We start from the raw sequence: 16,966 nt of genomic DNA on the forward strand, positions 1-16,966 counted from the left end.
AAAGAAAGTCAAGTTGATTAATTTTTTTTTCTTGGTTTCCTAATTTTTATATTTTTTTATAATTTTTATCATGTAGAGTCTGTAATTGGTATAAATCATTTCAAATCTAACCTTTAGATTTTGTAAATGTGTAACAACTCACTTAAGTCCTTCATCATCTATGGTGATGCTGAAGTGGCTACATTTTCAATGACGAAAAGAGATGAAATGCTAATTCTAGAGGATATTAGCTATAATCATGAATATTACATTGCATTTACAGGTTGGGGGTTTTTTTTGAGTGCATTTAACCTTTATTGATTGCTTTTTCCCAAATGCTAGGAAGTAATTTAAATATAGTAGTATCTGAATCTTTTTTGGGATGAATGTTCCACAAAAAATGATGAATTTTATTTTATTTAGTATCTGAATTTAAAGTTCTTCTGAATTGTTAGGCCTTTAACTAAGTGTCTATAACAGAGCTAGATGTTCAGAAAAATGCCTGTATAAATATTCTGTCACTAATACATATAATACTAATAATACACTGTCAGTCCATTACTGCTATGCCATTTTCTCAGGCAAATGCATACTGTGATTTGTAAACATGTGACAATGTTGAAAGGTACAGTGGTAGATACTGTAGATACACCACAAGATTGTAGGAAACAAACAAAAAACTACTGAAACTGTGATTTGGAGAGATTAGCAAAGTCACTATCAAAACTTGACATCAAATTTGTTAAGGATATTCTTGGAAACTTTCTACTACAGCCATCTAGTCAATGCAATCAGTGGGCAGGAAAGAACAAGAGCTCAATGTTTGGTGTTCTGGAATTTCCAGATATTCAAAAGGCTTTTCAGATGCAATATTAAAAAGTAACTTTTATTTCTTCCAGAAAGGCCACATTTGTGGAATGTGATTCCATATTATCACATTCTAGGTCAAATAATACAGTCATATAAACAATATGATGGTCCAGAATATTCAGTCATTTGCAATTGAAAAGGACAGCTTCTAGCATACTTCTCATTGTTCTGGTTTTGGCTCCAGTTCTTGTGATTATGAGCACTTTCAAGAAGTATTTTGAGACTCTGAAGTATCTGAGAGTTTGAATTGTATCTTCTCTAAGTTTTCCTTAAAGTCAACACTCCAAATAGATGGAAAGGGCTTTGAGCCTGGAATGGAAAATCTTGCTAGAAAATAGTTTGCTAGAAAATCTGAACTTGGCAAGAATAGAAATAAAAAGAAATTGTTATAAATAGCTTTCTGCTAACCAGGTCCTAGAAACTCAACTACTTTCCTTTAGGCGTGCAAATCTCCGAAGTCCATCAACCTTTAATGGATATGCTGAAAATGTTAAAAAGAACTAAGCACAATCCCATTTTGTCCCTAGATAATAAGTTTCTTCCATACCACTGAGGTTTGTGAATATCTCTTTGCTCTTAGCAGCACTGGGTCCTTGTATTCTCTCAGTTTTCTTGCTGTGTCACCCAGTGCACAAGGTGTGGTACAGACAGAGGAATATGGAAGATTCCTTTCAGCTGAACATGATTTTTCACTGTCAGAGTTGGAGCAGGTTTTTCTCCTGTTTAGCACACCAGATCCAATGTGCATCAGCTACAGTGCCTTATTCCTAGCGATGAAGCCACCACTTTTTATAGAGGAACATAAGTTGTATTGATAAATCTGCTGCAAATAAGTAATCATTTCATGATAGAGAACTAAGTCTTACTGCTCATGGCCCATGACTTGTAAATGAGTGGAATACTGTAGTTCTTAACCTTGCTGTTCAGTAACTGAGAGGAGAATCTTAGGTTGATTTTTTTTAGTAAATGGGATATAAATTTTACAACATTTGTAATTTGCTCATCCTTCTGAGGGTTCAGGTCACAAAGCTTGCATAGTTGCATTTGTGTTTGTCATTAACTTCATTCCAAGTTTTCTCAGTTTTCAGACAAATAACAGTTTTTAACTTGACTCTTTGTGTGTTTGGGAGAGTGTTGGTTTTTTTGCTCTTACTAAATTCTGAAAATGAAATAGATTACAAAAGGACCTAAGGTAAGGAGGGCAGGAAAGAATTGTTTGTATAATAGAAGGTGGAATTTCAAGAAATACAGCATTTTTTTAGAATTTCAATTATTATCCGACTCTCTTAGCAACAAGAGACTGGCAAATAAGTAAGTAAACAGAATAAATACATTATTAAGGAATTACCAAAATACAGAGCATGTAGAATTTTGTATCCGGAATAAAGGATTTATTTTTTACAATGCATTCAGCAGTTCACTGTCAGACACTGGCATTTTTTATGGCTAGCACTTAATAAGATGCCATCTTTCCTGTTGCTTATACCACTGTGGAAAATCTAAAGTCACGAATCCTAGGTGTTTAGACAAACCAGGATTAGCATTCTAGTACTGTGCACAAGTGGCAGCCACAATTGATACCTGATACTTAAAACAAGATATTCCACAAAGAATCAATATGGACTGTTTTTCTGTGGATTTATGTTGTGCTTCTTAATCGTTTCCAACCATGAGTTCAACTTTCCTCATGAATTTTCACCTTCCATACTGCTTCTTGGTTCTCCTTTTGTCCCTGTTTACCTCATTTCTCCTTTCACCCTTACCCATTAAAAATCATCCCATCTTCCTATGACTCAAAACAATCCACTGGTCTCAAAATATAGCAATTGTTTTATCTGGGTCTGAGGTACTGAAGTAAATAGAACAAAGTAAACAAAAAACTGAGCTAACGTTACTGACTTTTTTTTTTCTACTCCAGAGGACACAGCAGTCAGGTCTTTCTCTTCCTTCCTTCATACAAATGCTGATCTTAAAATGGATTTGTGAAAGCGTTGTGGGGTTTTTTTTCAACTTTCTAACCAGTTTGTAATAAGTATTTGAGTTGGGCCAATAATCAAAAAACTGAAAAAAGGAAAGGCTGGAGTAAGAATGTTTGGGCAGGCAGTTGCACAGATAATCCAAGTGTCTTCATAAGACATTGTTGGAAGCCATCCTAAATAGAACCAAACAAAGCTTAATAAAAGAAGGTTTTAACCTCTCTTCAGTTAAACTAATTCTTAAGAATAATTGCACTATGAGTGGGTACTGTTGTTGTACTAAAGTTTCTTCGGTGTGTTTTCCTATAAAACTCTGACTGTCAAGATTATGTGAGTTTCCCTTTCAGAACTTTACTCCAGTTTACTGTGAGTCTTTGCTCTACTGATTTTTTTTCCCTCCTGTTTATTGCCCCATAGGAGCAGTCTCACAGGTGCTGGACAGCCTGGAGGAAATTCATGCACTTACAGATTGCAGTGAAAAAGACTTAGATTTTCTTCACAGTGTTTTCCAGGATCAACATCTTCACACGCTACTAGATGTAAGTTTTCTTGCATAAGCAGTTTCTGTATCTGTTGTTCATTGGACAATATTTTGTTTGCTGTCACATGCAGAAATCCAGTTTATATTTCTTAATAGTTTTTAACCAAGTAGACCTAGGAAGTAAACATATCATACTACCTCTGAAAATGTGTGAATTTGTGAAAACATAAAATTTTGAGGTAGAACTATTTCCTCAAATTCAACTATTGACTGCAACAAGCACCATCAGCTTCACTGCAAGGTTATAGTTCATCCCTCATGTTCAGTTCCAAGACCTTCTTGGAAGGACAAATTCAGAAACTTACCAAGTTTTCATTGGCTTCTGTGTCTATGCAGTGTTGGGATCTAAAATAAAGGTCAAACAGCAGCTGAAAAAACTTTCCCAGATTTGATTCCAGAGTATATTGTGCATATTTATATGAACATTTTATGTTAAAGACTTATGTTGAAGGACTTGTTTTCAGACAAAGCTAAATGTTTTCTAAAGCAACCTACACATTACACTGAGAAAACACTCAGATGAAGGAAACAAATCCATAGAGGCCTAGGCTGTGCACGTAAGCAAGTACTGCAGCACAAAATTAGCAAATCTGTAGAGCAAAAAAGTTTACTCTGAGGACCCAAAGTCAACAATCCTGTGTGCTTGGAGGGCTTTCTTTCTAAACTGGTTGGACTGCAGTTCTTTGGACTGCGCCTACTGCTGGGTGGTCAGCACTTTCTATTTTAATCATTTGGAAGTAAATGTGCTCTATTAACACTTGTGAAAGTTGAAGAATGGTAGGTTGGCATAATCAGAGGATCCATTCAAAATGCATTCCTCAGTCAATGCAAAATGTTCATGTAATGATGAAGATGATGACTGTTTTGTTACTTTGTCTTAAATTTTACAGCTTAGAAACCTCAGTGAATATCATGAATTTGCTTTTTACACCACGAGACACAAATATAAGAGTCATTCCAGCTATCATAATAGGCAGGTAGATGGTTATGGTAGAACTGAAAAGGGTTTCTGAAAAACTGTTGAATGCTTTAGTTCCAATAAACAACTTTGCAGGGATATGATCCAAATATAATTGGTGCCTTATTTCTTTTGGTGTCCAAACACTGTGAATGTAGTAGGTGATTTGTATGCTTGTTACGAATTGTTTAGTTGTTGGTGATTGTTGGACCATCTGTACCCAGAGCATCCTTAAAATTTACAGGATAAAAATCTGCACATGCTTCCATCTGGAAGAGTCCCAACCTGCATGAACTAGTATGCATGAGAACATAAGACTTATGATAAAGCTTTTTCAAAACACAGCTAGCTAGTTCTTAGGTGATGAGGGCATTGCTGTAGCACAAGAATACACATCTAATCTTTGCTCTAGATAACTGTTTATGCAGTTTAAATTAAAAAATTGGTTAAAAATATATGAAGCACGCAGGAATAAGGGATTAGGAGCTCATGACTTTCCTGAATTGTGTCTCCAACTGTTTGTCTTACAATTTGCATTACAGTGTGAATGTTTTTATCCCAGAATGAGTTTGTTTAGCTTGTGTTCCTGAAGCTTAAATTGTTACTTCTTTTATATATCATGTTGCAGTATAGAAAGTTGATTAGTTAATATTAAGGTGAAAAAGCTAAAATCTGGATAGAAGGAGAATAACATGAGGGAATAATAAGAACCTAAATACTTGTGTCACTCATGCAGGAATGAACTTTGTTGTGGAGTGCACCAATCAGAACAAAGAGTAATGGTTTTAAACTAAAATAAGATTGATTTAGATTACATATAATAAAGAAATTCTCCACTATAAGGACGGAACATTGGAACAGGTTGTCCATAGAAGCTACAAATGCACTGAAGTTGTTAGCACTAGGTTGGATGGGGCCCTGGGCAACCTGATTTAGTGGAAGGCCAACAGAACAAGTCACCTGCAAAGGATCATATTCCAGTATGTAGGAGTTTTGTACACCGTCATGAAGTTGTGGCTGTCACTTTGCATTAAAAACTGCTGTTCCTCTTTCTTGGCCTTTTACCACAGTTAGATTAGTTCTCATGTTCCTACTCTTTCTCAAGAGTTATTCTTAGTTTTAAATTAGGGTCATGATGATAGATCATTCCTTCAGCTGAAATACCTTCTTTTGCTGCTGAACTAACTCTTTTTTTTTCCTGGGAAAAAATAATAATAATGATAATAATCTCTGTATTAAGAGCATAAGTTTGATTGTTTGCTTTTTTCGTTAATAATCCACAAGTAGATGATGTCAGTAATTCATTAACTTAGGTGCATTTCTGAAAGCTGTAGAAAGCAGGACTGAAAGCCATAGAAAAGAGAATTCTTATCATCCCACTGATTGTTTTTCATTGATTATTTTTTATCTACTTTGATTAACTGACATAAGATTCTTTCAATCTGGGTGCCAAAGCAGTTCAAAACAAAGGAGGAAAAGGTGGCATCTGCTTACAAAGTAATATATGTGCACTCTAGGCCCAGTCCTCCAATATAACAGCATATCCTCATGTGATCTTATTAAACATTTCCATTGCATGATTTTTACACAGTTCTGAGTAGAACGTTTTTGGGTTTGTTTGGTTTTGGTTATTTATGTACAAAAGTTAACAGGTCATTATTAAAATCTTAATTATGTTCACAGGGGAGAGTAAAAAAGGAAAAGAGACCTTCTAGATATAAATGTATTTATTAGCATATGTATACATATAAATAGTTTAATACTTGTTATTTCTTATAAAGTAAAAGAGTAGCTTTGGATTGGACAGGTATTTTTTCACACTCCTTTTAGAAATCTGATGATCATAATTGTGGTGAATGCTGTATGATGTTCTTGTTTGGAACTTAGAAATTTCTGGTTTTAGGACAATGTGAGTCTATTGTTTTTTTTCATTTTGGTATCCAGTTTAGGTCATAAAGGACATAATGAAGTGTATAAATAAGTTCATGAAGAAAAGAAGTTAAATTGGAATAGTAGAACAGCCTTTTATTATCGCTGACAGATTTTTTAAAACTTAGAAAATTATTTAAGTTTTTCTAATTGACTTTCATGTAAAAGATCCCGGGATGATCTGCTGTATTTTGTCAGCAGTTCTGGTCAAGAAATTAGAAATGAATGTGAGGAGATTACTGATTTTGGCGGCTTTTGTGTTTGACTATTTTTGTGTCATGACAAAAAAAAAAAAAAATTTATTAATGATCATTTGTTTAGAAAAGTATACTGGGCTTCAAGGCCAATCTTCCCCAGTGGGGAAGATCTTAACAAACTGTGTTTTCTGTCTATTAATATATGAAAGGAAACCAGGTTTGCTAAAAAGCAAAACTAAAGGCTGCTATCTTTCTCTTGTTGAGTCAAGTAGTTTGGTCACCTCTCCAGGGACAGTTTCTGTGGGTGATTCTGAATGCAGATGTCGTTTGATTTACAAGTGAGATTTTTGCTCAGTGGGAGAACAATATCAGCTTTTGTGTGACTGGGGCCTCTGTGCTGCTAGCTTTGTCTGTGTCTCGCTGTCTTCAGTCAGATAATGCTCTAGGCTGGTACATTTTGGCTGCTAATTTAAGAAGTTGCATTATTTTCATAGATGAATATTTAAGGTAAGTGTTATTTCTGTAAATGTGTCTGTGATGAAAGCATGATGAGTTTTGAAGAAATTTGATTTTACCTTCTGCTGGTGTAATGTGTGAAACACGTACAGCTTTACTTAAATGTAATGATACTGCTGATTTTTGGAGTAGTTATATGAAACATACATTTATGTGTAGCCACTTCTTCCCCTTACAGATGCATTTTTATTCACAGTGGATATATTTAAGGCATACTGATTTTTCAAGAGAATCTGTTTTTTTGTGTCTGTTATCCTTTGCTGCTAATGGTAATGTACCAAAGGAACATGCGTACATGCACATTTCAGAATTCCCTTAATATTTATTTTGAACTCAAGTCATCTGAAGAGATTCAGTCCTGATGTCCAGACTTTTAAGGAAACATACTTTCGCTTCTGCTAAAAAGAATGCTGTTGGGTTCTCAGTTTAGCTTCTTACATCGTTGGCTAAAACTTCCAACTGTGTTTATTTTGTTTTGTTCTATTTACCCTCACAATGTTGGATGTTGGCAGGATGTTTGAATGTCTCTTATTAAAGTGTATTAGAGTGCCTCAATGTGATTGACACTCCAGTTCTCTATTTGAAAATTCTTCTTGTATTTGCCCCCCCCTTTGCTGTTTTCTGAGCAAAGTGTGTTAATTTGAAAATTCTGTTATACACTTCATAAAAGCAAAGCAAAAGGCATTTTTATTTTCAGACTGAGTCTAGAAAGCTTAAATATTTTCATTTATTGGCTCATTTTTCTGTGTTTTCATTTAAATATGGCTTTCTATGTGAAGCACACAATGTGGTTCGAGGTTTTTGGATCATGATTTGTACTTACTCTCTTGAATACTGATTACACTAAAACTAGTAACTGGAACATGTTTTAGTGAAATATGAATACACTTCTGTCCCACATGTAAAGCAGAATATGTATTTGTACTAGATAACTTGCCAAACTCGCTCTATGCTTATGGGAAATAAACCTTTCTCACTCTTTAATCACCTTGATTTCCTATTTTTAATTATATTGTAATTGATACATTTGTTAGACAAGAGCAAATGGAAAATATTTGATTAAAGAAAGAAAGAAACTGTTGGCAGGAGAACACCTTGCTATTTGGGGAACCAGATCTGGCTTTTATCCCAGTCCAGCAGAGGCAGCATGCTCAGCCCCAGGGAGTGGGAGGGACTGTCTCTCACACTGCAATGGAAACTCATTTCCCAAGTAGAACAGCAGGAGCAGCAACCAAGCCTTAGGGAGAACTGTTGGAAGAATTCTCTCAGCAGGTGGACTGAATCCTCATCACCAGCAGAGTGTGTTTTTTCTCTAAAAGGTAAATTGTCCAAAAAAATTGCCATATTTGAAAGAGAACTAGAAGCAGAGACAATTCTAGAATGTCTTCTGCATTGTTTTGTTCTCTAAAATATCTTCCATTTTCAGCTTCCTTCATATATTTGAATTTTACTTTCTGTGTTCCCAGGGTATGTAGATCATTCTCCTAGTCAGCATCATCTTGTCGTTTTCTTGCTCTTCTTGTTTCTCTGTTTTACAGATTTATAGAGATAATTTGTCTTATAGGTAGTCTCCAGAGCAGAAACTAGTTCTGCTCTATCTTTGTTAATAAATGCAATACTGATGTGTGATGAGGTCTCTTAAACACAAGACTAATGCAAATAAGAGTTAAAATAACTTTTATCTTGATTATGATATTTTATTTTATTTTATTTAGAAATGTGTCTAACCATCACTTTACAACTGCAAAATTCTGGGTTGGATAGCATGGCACTGCAGCAGTTGTTGTGTTGCACTTAACCTGTCTTCTTTCTAACTGAAGTTCTGTCACTTCTGAATATTTATAGGCATAGTACTGATATGGTGAATCACCAAGAGAAATACAGCTTAAAAAATGCATATGTAGAATGCAGATAGCACTTTTTAGCCCATTCCTCTTGACCTAATGTCATGTCCTCAGTGTTGAGTGTGTCATTGTGTCTGCACATCTGTGTGCGTGTGCAACCAGCATTGTCTTATTCCAAAAGAATTCACTTGCAGATCTTTTTTAGTATATAGAATCCAAAAAATCCTGTGATTACAGAGTGTTTTTATGGTGTCGCGCCCACATCTGTCAAAGAACTCTAAAGGGCATTCCTAATGCTTGTGGAATATTTAGTTAACATCACTGATGCTGTTTTAAGATATGGAGGATCATTGTCATATTTGACTTTGCACATTCTCTTCAATTCTTTTTTTGTTGGGTGTAGTTCAGATTTGTTTCAATTTTTTTTTTAAGCATAAGGGCTATCCTTTTTTTTTCCTGATAAAACTTAGTATTTCCAGACAATCTTACTTCTCTGAGAGCCTGGGGCTTACTTTGACAACTGTCAAAAATGAATAAATGCTACAGCGTCTAGGATATGGTCTGCAAACGTTTGGTAGTACCTCCAATTTCTTCAGACTTACATTTCAGTCTGCACTTTGTCTGCAGTTAAGTCTAAGATACCCAAGGGCAATGCAGTAACATCCCAGTAAAATATGCTTCTGCTTTTGAAGTCTGTCAGGCCTCCTTGCATCCCCCTTCCAGTCATTCAAGTAGTTGGCTGGTACACATTGACTGTTCTCTGTGCAAAAGAGCTCACTGCATTGTATTTTTATTCTCAGTGCGTCATGACAAAAGACTTACATGGATAAGGAGAAACAAAAATGGCTGTAACCTCAACACTGAGACCTCCCACTGCAGAATACACTCAGTGTCACCCAGTTAGGCTTATCTGTATCTGTACTTCATTCTATAGATCTCTAGCCCATTTTGGAATATGGGGGTAAGATGAGGATAAAGGTTATTCTGTAGAGAATATCAAAATGTCTTCTAGCAGCGCTTTCTGTGATGAGGGATTGGTTTTCCTTAGTGTTTATTTTTATTAGCTGCTTGGTATCATCTTTAAGATGTGTTTTGTCTTCTTTGTTCTTGAAATGAGCATCAATTTAAATACCTGATGCAGCAAAAAAAATTGAATGTCTGTGTTACTGAAATATTGTGACCGTGAAGTTGCAAATATGTTCAAGTACAATGTGAAATTATGCTCTAAAAATAAAAAAAATAAAAAATAAAAACAGGAAGTGATTTTCAGTTACAGGATTTTTTTTTTTTCTTTTTTTCCTTAGTGTTTTGGGTTGGTTTATTTTTTAGGAAAATAGGGACAACAGGTGAACACATGAAAAAGGAATTGGAAGGAGTTTCCACTGATGGCTTTGCTGTCATATTGTTAAAAAATTCAGTCAAGGATATTCCTTCCTTCCTTAGCGCATTCCAATGCTTCATTGACTTTCTAAACATAATTTTTTGCTTGCATCCCTGGTACACATTAAGAATTTTTTTCTTATTTTATTATCAGTGGAATTGAAGAACTGATCATTGACATTTCCTTGATTGGGAAACTGGCAGCATGTTTTTATTGTTTTGCACTCCTCCTTCAGTACTTTCTGTTAGATAAGAATTCATTGAGTATGTTCTCATAATCATGTTTTCTAAATTTTCATGGCTTTATTGCTCTCCACTCAGATCTTTTGTTTGATTGTTTTATATCCACTTGGAAGAGTAATGCTCAAAAAAAAAAACTAATGTAGGAGGGTATCATTTGATACGTTTTTAAACAACATAATAACCACCCATGTCTGTCTGGTGTTTTCTTTTTATTGGCACTACAGAATTTTATTGTGTTGATTTTCACATTGCTGTGCTCGTTCTGTTGGTACGTAGTGAAAGCAGAATCTTCACCTCACCTTAAATTAATTTCTTTCAGTTGTTGGTGTAGTTAAATCTAATGGTGATTGTAGGTTTTTGTTTATTTAATTATACACTTGGTTGGGGTTTTTTGCCAGTATGGCTTAAAAGTGTTGCGTGCGTTTATTTAAGATCATTCAATCCCTGGCTTTGCTAATACATTTTCCAATTTAAGAAAACATATGCTTAGCTATATAATATAATGTCAGATTTTGCAACCTATCCAATAGGTTGCAATGTATCCATGTACAGTCTGGCATAGCTCTTAGAAACAGCTGTCATTTCTTGAGAGCTGCTGCCTTCCACAGTCAGTGGAGTTTTTGTGATGATCATTAATGTAAATTTTCTTGAGGTCTGAGACAAATTACTAGACTGGAGCCCTACTTTACTTTGTCAGTGGATTAATCTTCACGATAAAGCACAGAAATCTAATGCTGTTAGATACTGGAGTCCAGATTCATTATGCATGATGATAGCTTAGGTAGTCAGTGGAGAAAAGGAGGCACTTCAGATTTTAGAGGCACTTGAAATTAAACACAAGGAAATAAAATGTGATTTTGAGGGGTAAGATAATTGATTACTATCAGTACTTCTATGACACTACTTAAAAAAGGAGAAAAACACAGCAATGTTAAGCGAATCAACAAGAACACATTTAAAGATGACTGTGGGGCAAAAAAAAAAAAAAAAAAAGAAAGAAAAAAAAGTCTGTTCCTAAATCTTTTACCTCTGAATATGCATAATAATACATGTAAAAAGAAACAAAACGCAGTGGTTTCTGTTAAAGAGAAGTTCTGATAGAGCTCATACAAGTCGGATATTATTGGACATCTCTCTCTTCCTTTCAAAAGTTAAGTTCTTGATTCAAAACAAGGGATGCGCAAGTGTGGAGTGGTGCCCAAAAAAAGAGAAGCAGTCTAGAATAGAAATCGAAATTGCATAGGGATGATTGAGTTTGCATGCCACTGTTTTCTCTTACCTATTGTTACAGGCAAAGGCATAAGAAAATTTGCTTTTTTGTATTTTCTTTTTACATAGATAGCAGCAACTGTAACTGTCTAAAAGTAACAGATTATGAATATGTGATAACAGTAAATTTTAAAACAAGTGGAAGTTGGGCAACATTTTGCAGGTAAAAGTTCTTCAAAAAGAAGTTTTACAATGTGTATTTTAGTTTTATCATATAAACAATGAAAAATTAAGTGAAATTCAATATTCTCTTTGCTACTATAAGAATTGTTGTTGCATAAAAGATTATTTGTGTTGCATGAATATGTAGGGAGAAATCGAGTATGTCCAAATGGTATAAGCACTGTCAGGGTTAGTGGAAGAATGAGTGCTTGAAATTGCAAGCTGCAGTCATAGCAACTGTCAGGTCTGTGACATGACATATGCAGAAGCCAATCTATCTGTCTGTACAGAGTTGATGGACTGCTTCAGACTGTCTTGTTCTGTGGATAATGTTTCAAGGAACCTGTCATAGCCAATATTTCACTATGTGGAATCTTCTGTTCACTGCATTTCACTGTGTAAGGTTCTTGAATGTAAAGGTTGATTGTACTCCTATCCTGCCATAAATGTGTAAATAAATGTATCACAGAGATACAATTCAAAGTGAACATTATTTCATTCAGAAGGTCACCGACTTCTTTCATCTTGTGGCCTCAGGGATAAGTGGTGTGCTACTACAGGCATCTGTGAAAGGTAGCAAATGGCAGCAGGGCTGCTTGTTAATAAATGTTGCTGTACGAGGGGCAGCACCTCAACTGGACAATTCTTAGATGATACAAAAACCTAGACGTGATGAAAAACATTCCTGTAACATCACCAGGTGGCATATGGCTTTATCATTCAGAAAGGAAAAGTCAAATACATAAGGACATGTGTTCTGATAATTGTTTTTAGATGCTTCTGTTCAGGGTTTTATATTTAAGGTTGGCAGCCCACTGTCTGCCTGTTTGAATTATAACCAACTCTTCACAAAATGTGTATTTCTCTTGAAAGATTGTGGGTTTTTTTAATATTCCAGCAGTTCAATAGGTCGTGTTTTAAGAACAGTTTCTCCTTTACACCAAAGAAACTTCCAATTCTGGATAGATAAAATATTTACTGATTCTTCTGTATGGTCAAACATTGATTGCATTTGAAATTAAACCATGCAGTGGATTTAAATTTCCAGTCCTTCATTTCTGAGTGTAACATTAAATGGGGATTGTTTGGACAGTATTTTGACTTCTGTTACAGGAAAGGGTTAAAAAGAAATCTCTGCACATCTGAAAAAGTAGTCAGAAGAGAAGAATTTGTTGTTTTGTCTTGTCTGCCTGATTGTGGATTAGGCTTCTGCGCTGTCTGCTTTTTAATATCAGAAGAAACAGACTCCTGCTTTACAGACAGAAGACAAATGTCTTGACTCCTAAGGAGAAAGCTGGTAAACTTACAGTGACAGTACTTCTTGAGCGGTTGTAGATATGCATAGCATTTGTTTTCTAGAATGCAAAATTAAAAGTAAAGCTTGTCTTTTTAAGAAGCAATTTTATTCTGCTAATTATAATGTCAGTTTATGTTTTCATATCAAGATTTGTGTTAGTATTAGTTGTGCTTGTTCAACTTTAGAGCAGGCTCTTAATTTTGATAGTTTTCTGGGTAGCAAGTGCTGAAAACTCAGATTGAGGAGTGAGACTGAGATGCCAACTATTCAAAATCCTGGGAATTCTTAAGGTTACATTTGCTGTGGCATTTTGCCATTATTTTCTTTGATTTCTATTTCATACCATACAGTATGTTCTATGCGAGTACTGCATGCTCAACAAGTATTAAAATAGTAAAGAGGAAGGGTAAAACTTGAGTTAACTTTGCCTCTTTTTCCTCGTTTGAGTTGTTAGAGCAGACTAAGTGCTAATTTCAGGTTTTTTCTTGGGATTTTTTGTTGTGTTTTCTGTTATTTTTATATCAGAAGAATTGGAAGAAATGGAGTGTCAACAGTAAGATAATCAGAGCTGAAAACCAAGTTTTAATGCGGTCTTCTCTATATAATTAATCAATGTTTTAACTACCCTCTGGCAAGGCTTGTCACTTTCCTGTGACCATAGAGAAAAGATTAATTGTCTAAAGATGTGGAACCTCGTCCCCTTTGCCTGAAACTAAATGATTTATTTCTCAGCCTTTCATCCTCCTTTTTCACAACATACAGTCTACAACAGAATTTATCCCAGCAAGTGACAGTAAAACTATTAGAAGCAACAAAATAAATTCCTTTCATAGGTTAGTTGTGAAGCAGGGTAACATCCTTTTGCCATTCTTGGACTTCTGGTGTTTTAAAAGATACGTCTTTATTGGATGTCCTCATTTTTACTGTGACTTAAGAGTTAATGTTAATTTTTTTCTTTTTGTACAATCTTGAGCATCCTAGTTTAAATTCTTTTAAGCGTACACAAGAAATGCATAAAGATGTGAACCTGAACAGGAAGAATTGTTCATGGATTACTGACATACATATGTATTTTCATGCTAACTTTTCTGTAATTTCGTTTCTCTTAAGATGCATGTATGACTAAAAAAAGTCACACATTAAAGAAAAGTACCTAGTTAGAAAAGTTCACTGAATAATCATGCTGCATGTCATGCATTTTCAGCAACTCATCCTGCACTTCAATCAGTACACAGCTGAAAGTTGATGTGTTTTCTTAACAGGTGTATAAATATGAAACCTAGTAATTTGAGGTTGCTGGAGTGTTGGTGGCTTTTATTTTCTTATTTAGGAAAAGGTAAATACAAATAATTGTGCGTACAACTGAATTTTCTCTTAAGCTATCAGATAACAGGAAGTTTTCCTTCCAAGAACTTCAGCAATGGTCAAGATTACAGAGTATAGCAGTAGAAGGTGAAACTGTTTATGTGAAAGAAACTCATTTATCCTGACTTTGCATTTCTTTCCACAAGACAGAGGTATAGCTGTCCTCTGAGCAATGTTTTTGGGTGGAAGTGACATCTTTCACTGTTTCTGTATTTCTTTATATGTGTTCAACATTTGTATTGGACCACAGGGAAAAGGATAATGTTAGTTGCTTTTATATGCATTGCAATTTATCTGACTTCTGAAACTTAATGGTGTTTTATGTGACAAAGCCACATGAAGGCATTTCTGTAGCTTGACAATTTTGGGCATTGAAGTTCTGTCATCTGCCAGCCAATGGGGCTGTAAGGTCTGAGAGAAAAGCTGCGCGCTTTGATCATCTTAACATTGGGCACTCAAGAACTCCTTGTTGAGCACTGTAAATGCTGGGGTTCTTATCTAGTCTGTATGATGAGTGTTTCCACAAACTATTTTCCATATTTGAGTACTGTCCTCTGAAGATATCTGTCGAATTCTGAGTAGATCTGTACAATCACATTAATCAAGGCCTTTAGTAGTTGAATTATGAGTATTTCTAAGAATGAGAGATTTCCCAGCTTTCCTAGGCAACCTGTCCCAGAATATCACCACCCTCACTATGAAAGAAGTGTCTCTAATATCCTGAAAATAGATGTATCTTATATCTCATCTAACAAAAAACAATTGTAAATTGATTAACCAAAAATGATTAAAGGTGTAACCATTTTTATATTGTAGCAATTGTAAGCCAAAAGTTTCTACTTGGAGAATAGTACTCTTTTGAGAATATTTTTCTTGGAACAGTTACTTTTTCTCTCTTTCAGAGACTTAGGTTTTTGTAACTTTCTGTCTTCAAAAGTATTTTCCCATACTTTGAGCTTTATTTAAGATACTGTTTACAGTGTTTGATGCTTGATTTATTGAGAGAAGTAGAATATGTAGTTTAATTTGATTTTATAGTGGAATGCATGGTGTATTTATTCAGGATTCATAGATCTCTTGGTTGAAGAGTACATAGTTTTCATAAATCTGCTCCAAAAGCATGGGAGGTTTGCAGAATCCCTTAACCTCCCGAACTTTCCCATGTCATCGTACAAACTCTGGGTGTATGGCAATGTTCAAATCAGGAAATGTTTAAAAATGAAAAGTCAAAACCCTAAGCTGTTACATTTTATGTACAGAACAGCTGTGGAACTTGCCGCTCAGCTATCATCTTTATCACGGTAACATAAACCGGATATTATTATGTCATCATTACTTTATATAAAGTAGCATATGATTTCAATAGTTTGTTTTCTTTTTCTTACAGCTTTATGACAAAATAAACACAAAATCTTCACCACAGATCAGGAATCCTCCAAGTGATGCTGTACAGAGAGCCAAAGAGGTAATAGTTTGAATATATGTATTTTACCTAGAAAGTTTTATTGTATTTAACATGGGATGGTCTTTATTAAGATACGTATTCGGTCTCATAATCTGAATTATTCTGGGATTCTACCACTCTTTGCTTAAGTTACATAACATGTTGCATAAACTTGTAGAATTCCATTTATCTATAAGGATTATATATATGTATTATTCAATTTCATCATTTAACTTTTGCTGCAGCATTATCAGTATTAAAGTGGAATAGTCATTAGGTAAATGCAGTATCTTTTACGTTCAATATAAATCTCTCTAGGAAAAGTCTGATATGACTTCTACACAAAAATTAGATATATTACTAGGCATCAGCTTCTTTAAATCAGAAAAAAAGAAGAGTAGCATGAATAATTCCATGAAGTGCAAACCTAGAGGTGCAATAAAATTGGCCCATTATTACAAAAGATATATAAACTACAGATTTTCTTACACCTGGCAAATAATATTTTGACAACAAGTAAAAAAAAGAAATAGTTGTATTGTCAGTAGAAGCAAGTGTAGTTGTGGGGAGTAATGCCATAGAAAAAAATGTTTACAGTGTTATTAAAATGGAATGGACAGAAAGACCTTAAAACAGTGAAATAACTGAAGTCACAGTGATGAAAACCACAAAGTTCTGTAGAATATTTCCCAGCGGTTAATCCTGGGAGCTGCTCCCGTAAGCAGAAAGCTCTGCTTTCGTTGTTCAAGCAGTTACATGTTGAACATCAAGGAGACAGTACTGATTTGCAGGCAAAGGAGTTATAACTTACTAACTCTCTCTTTCTTCACCCCGTGATAAACTGAAGTATGGCCCAGATTTTATGAAAAACATGAGCTTGAAGCTGGGATAGCATGCACTTCTTGTCTTTAGACATTTAATTTGTGGAGAGAGCATTTTTATCACTATGTTTAATTCTGCTTTTAAGGCGATTGTTTTAATAAGCTGAGATCATGT

At 34.8% G+C, this 16,966-nt stretch overlaps 1 protein-coding gene across 10 annotated transcripts in view; it reads left to right on the forward strand.

The window, feature by feature from the left end:
• The window catches only part of CASK (calcium/calmodulin dependent serine protein kinase), a 195,196-nt gene that overhangs the window by 139,722 nt on the left and 38,508 nt on the right, over window positions 1-16,966 (forward strand). For all 10 annotated transcript variants that reach the window (XM_048937650.1, XM_048937674.1, XM_048937683.1 and 7 more), the window contains 2 exons: window positions 3,243-3,364; window positions 15,914-15,991. In XM_048937650.1, the coding sequence (XP_048793607.1) occupies window positions 3,243-3,364; window positions 15,914-15,991 (200 nt within the window). The remainder of the gene's footprint in view (window positions 1-3,242; window positions 3,365-15,913; window positions 15,992-16,966) is intronic.

Source organism: Lagopus muta, chromosome 1 (assembly GCF_023343835.1).
Source record: "Lagopus muta isolate bLagMut1 chromosome 1, bLagMut1 primary, whole genome shotgun sequence".
In the NCBI taxonomy this organism is placed as follows: domain Eukaryota; kingdom Metazoa; phylum Chordata; class Aves; order Galliformes; family Phasianidae; genus Lagopus; species Lagopus muta.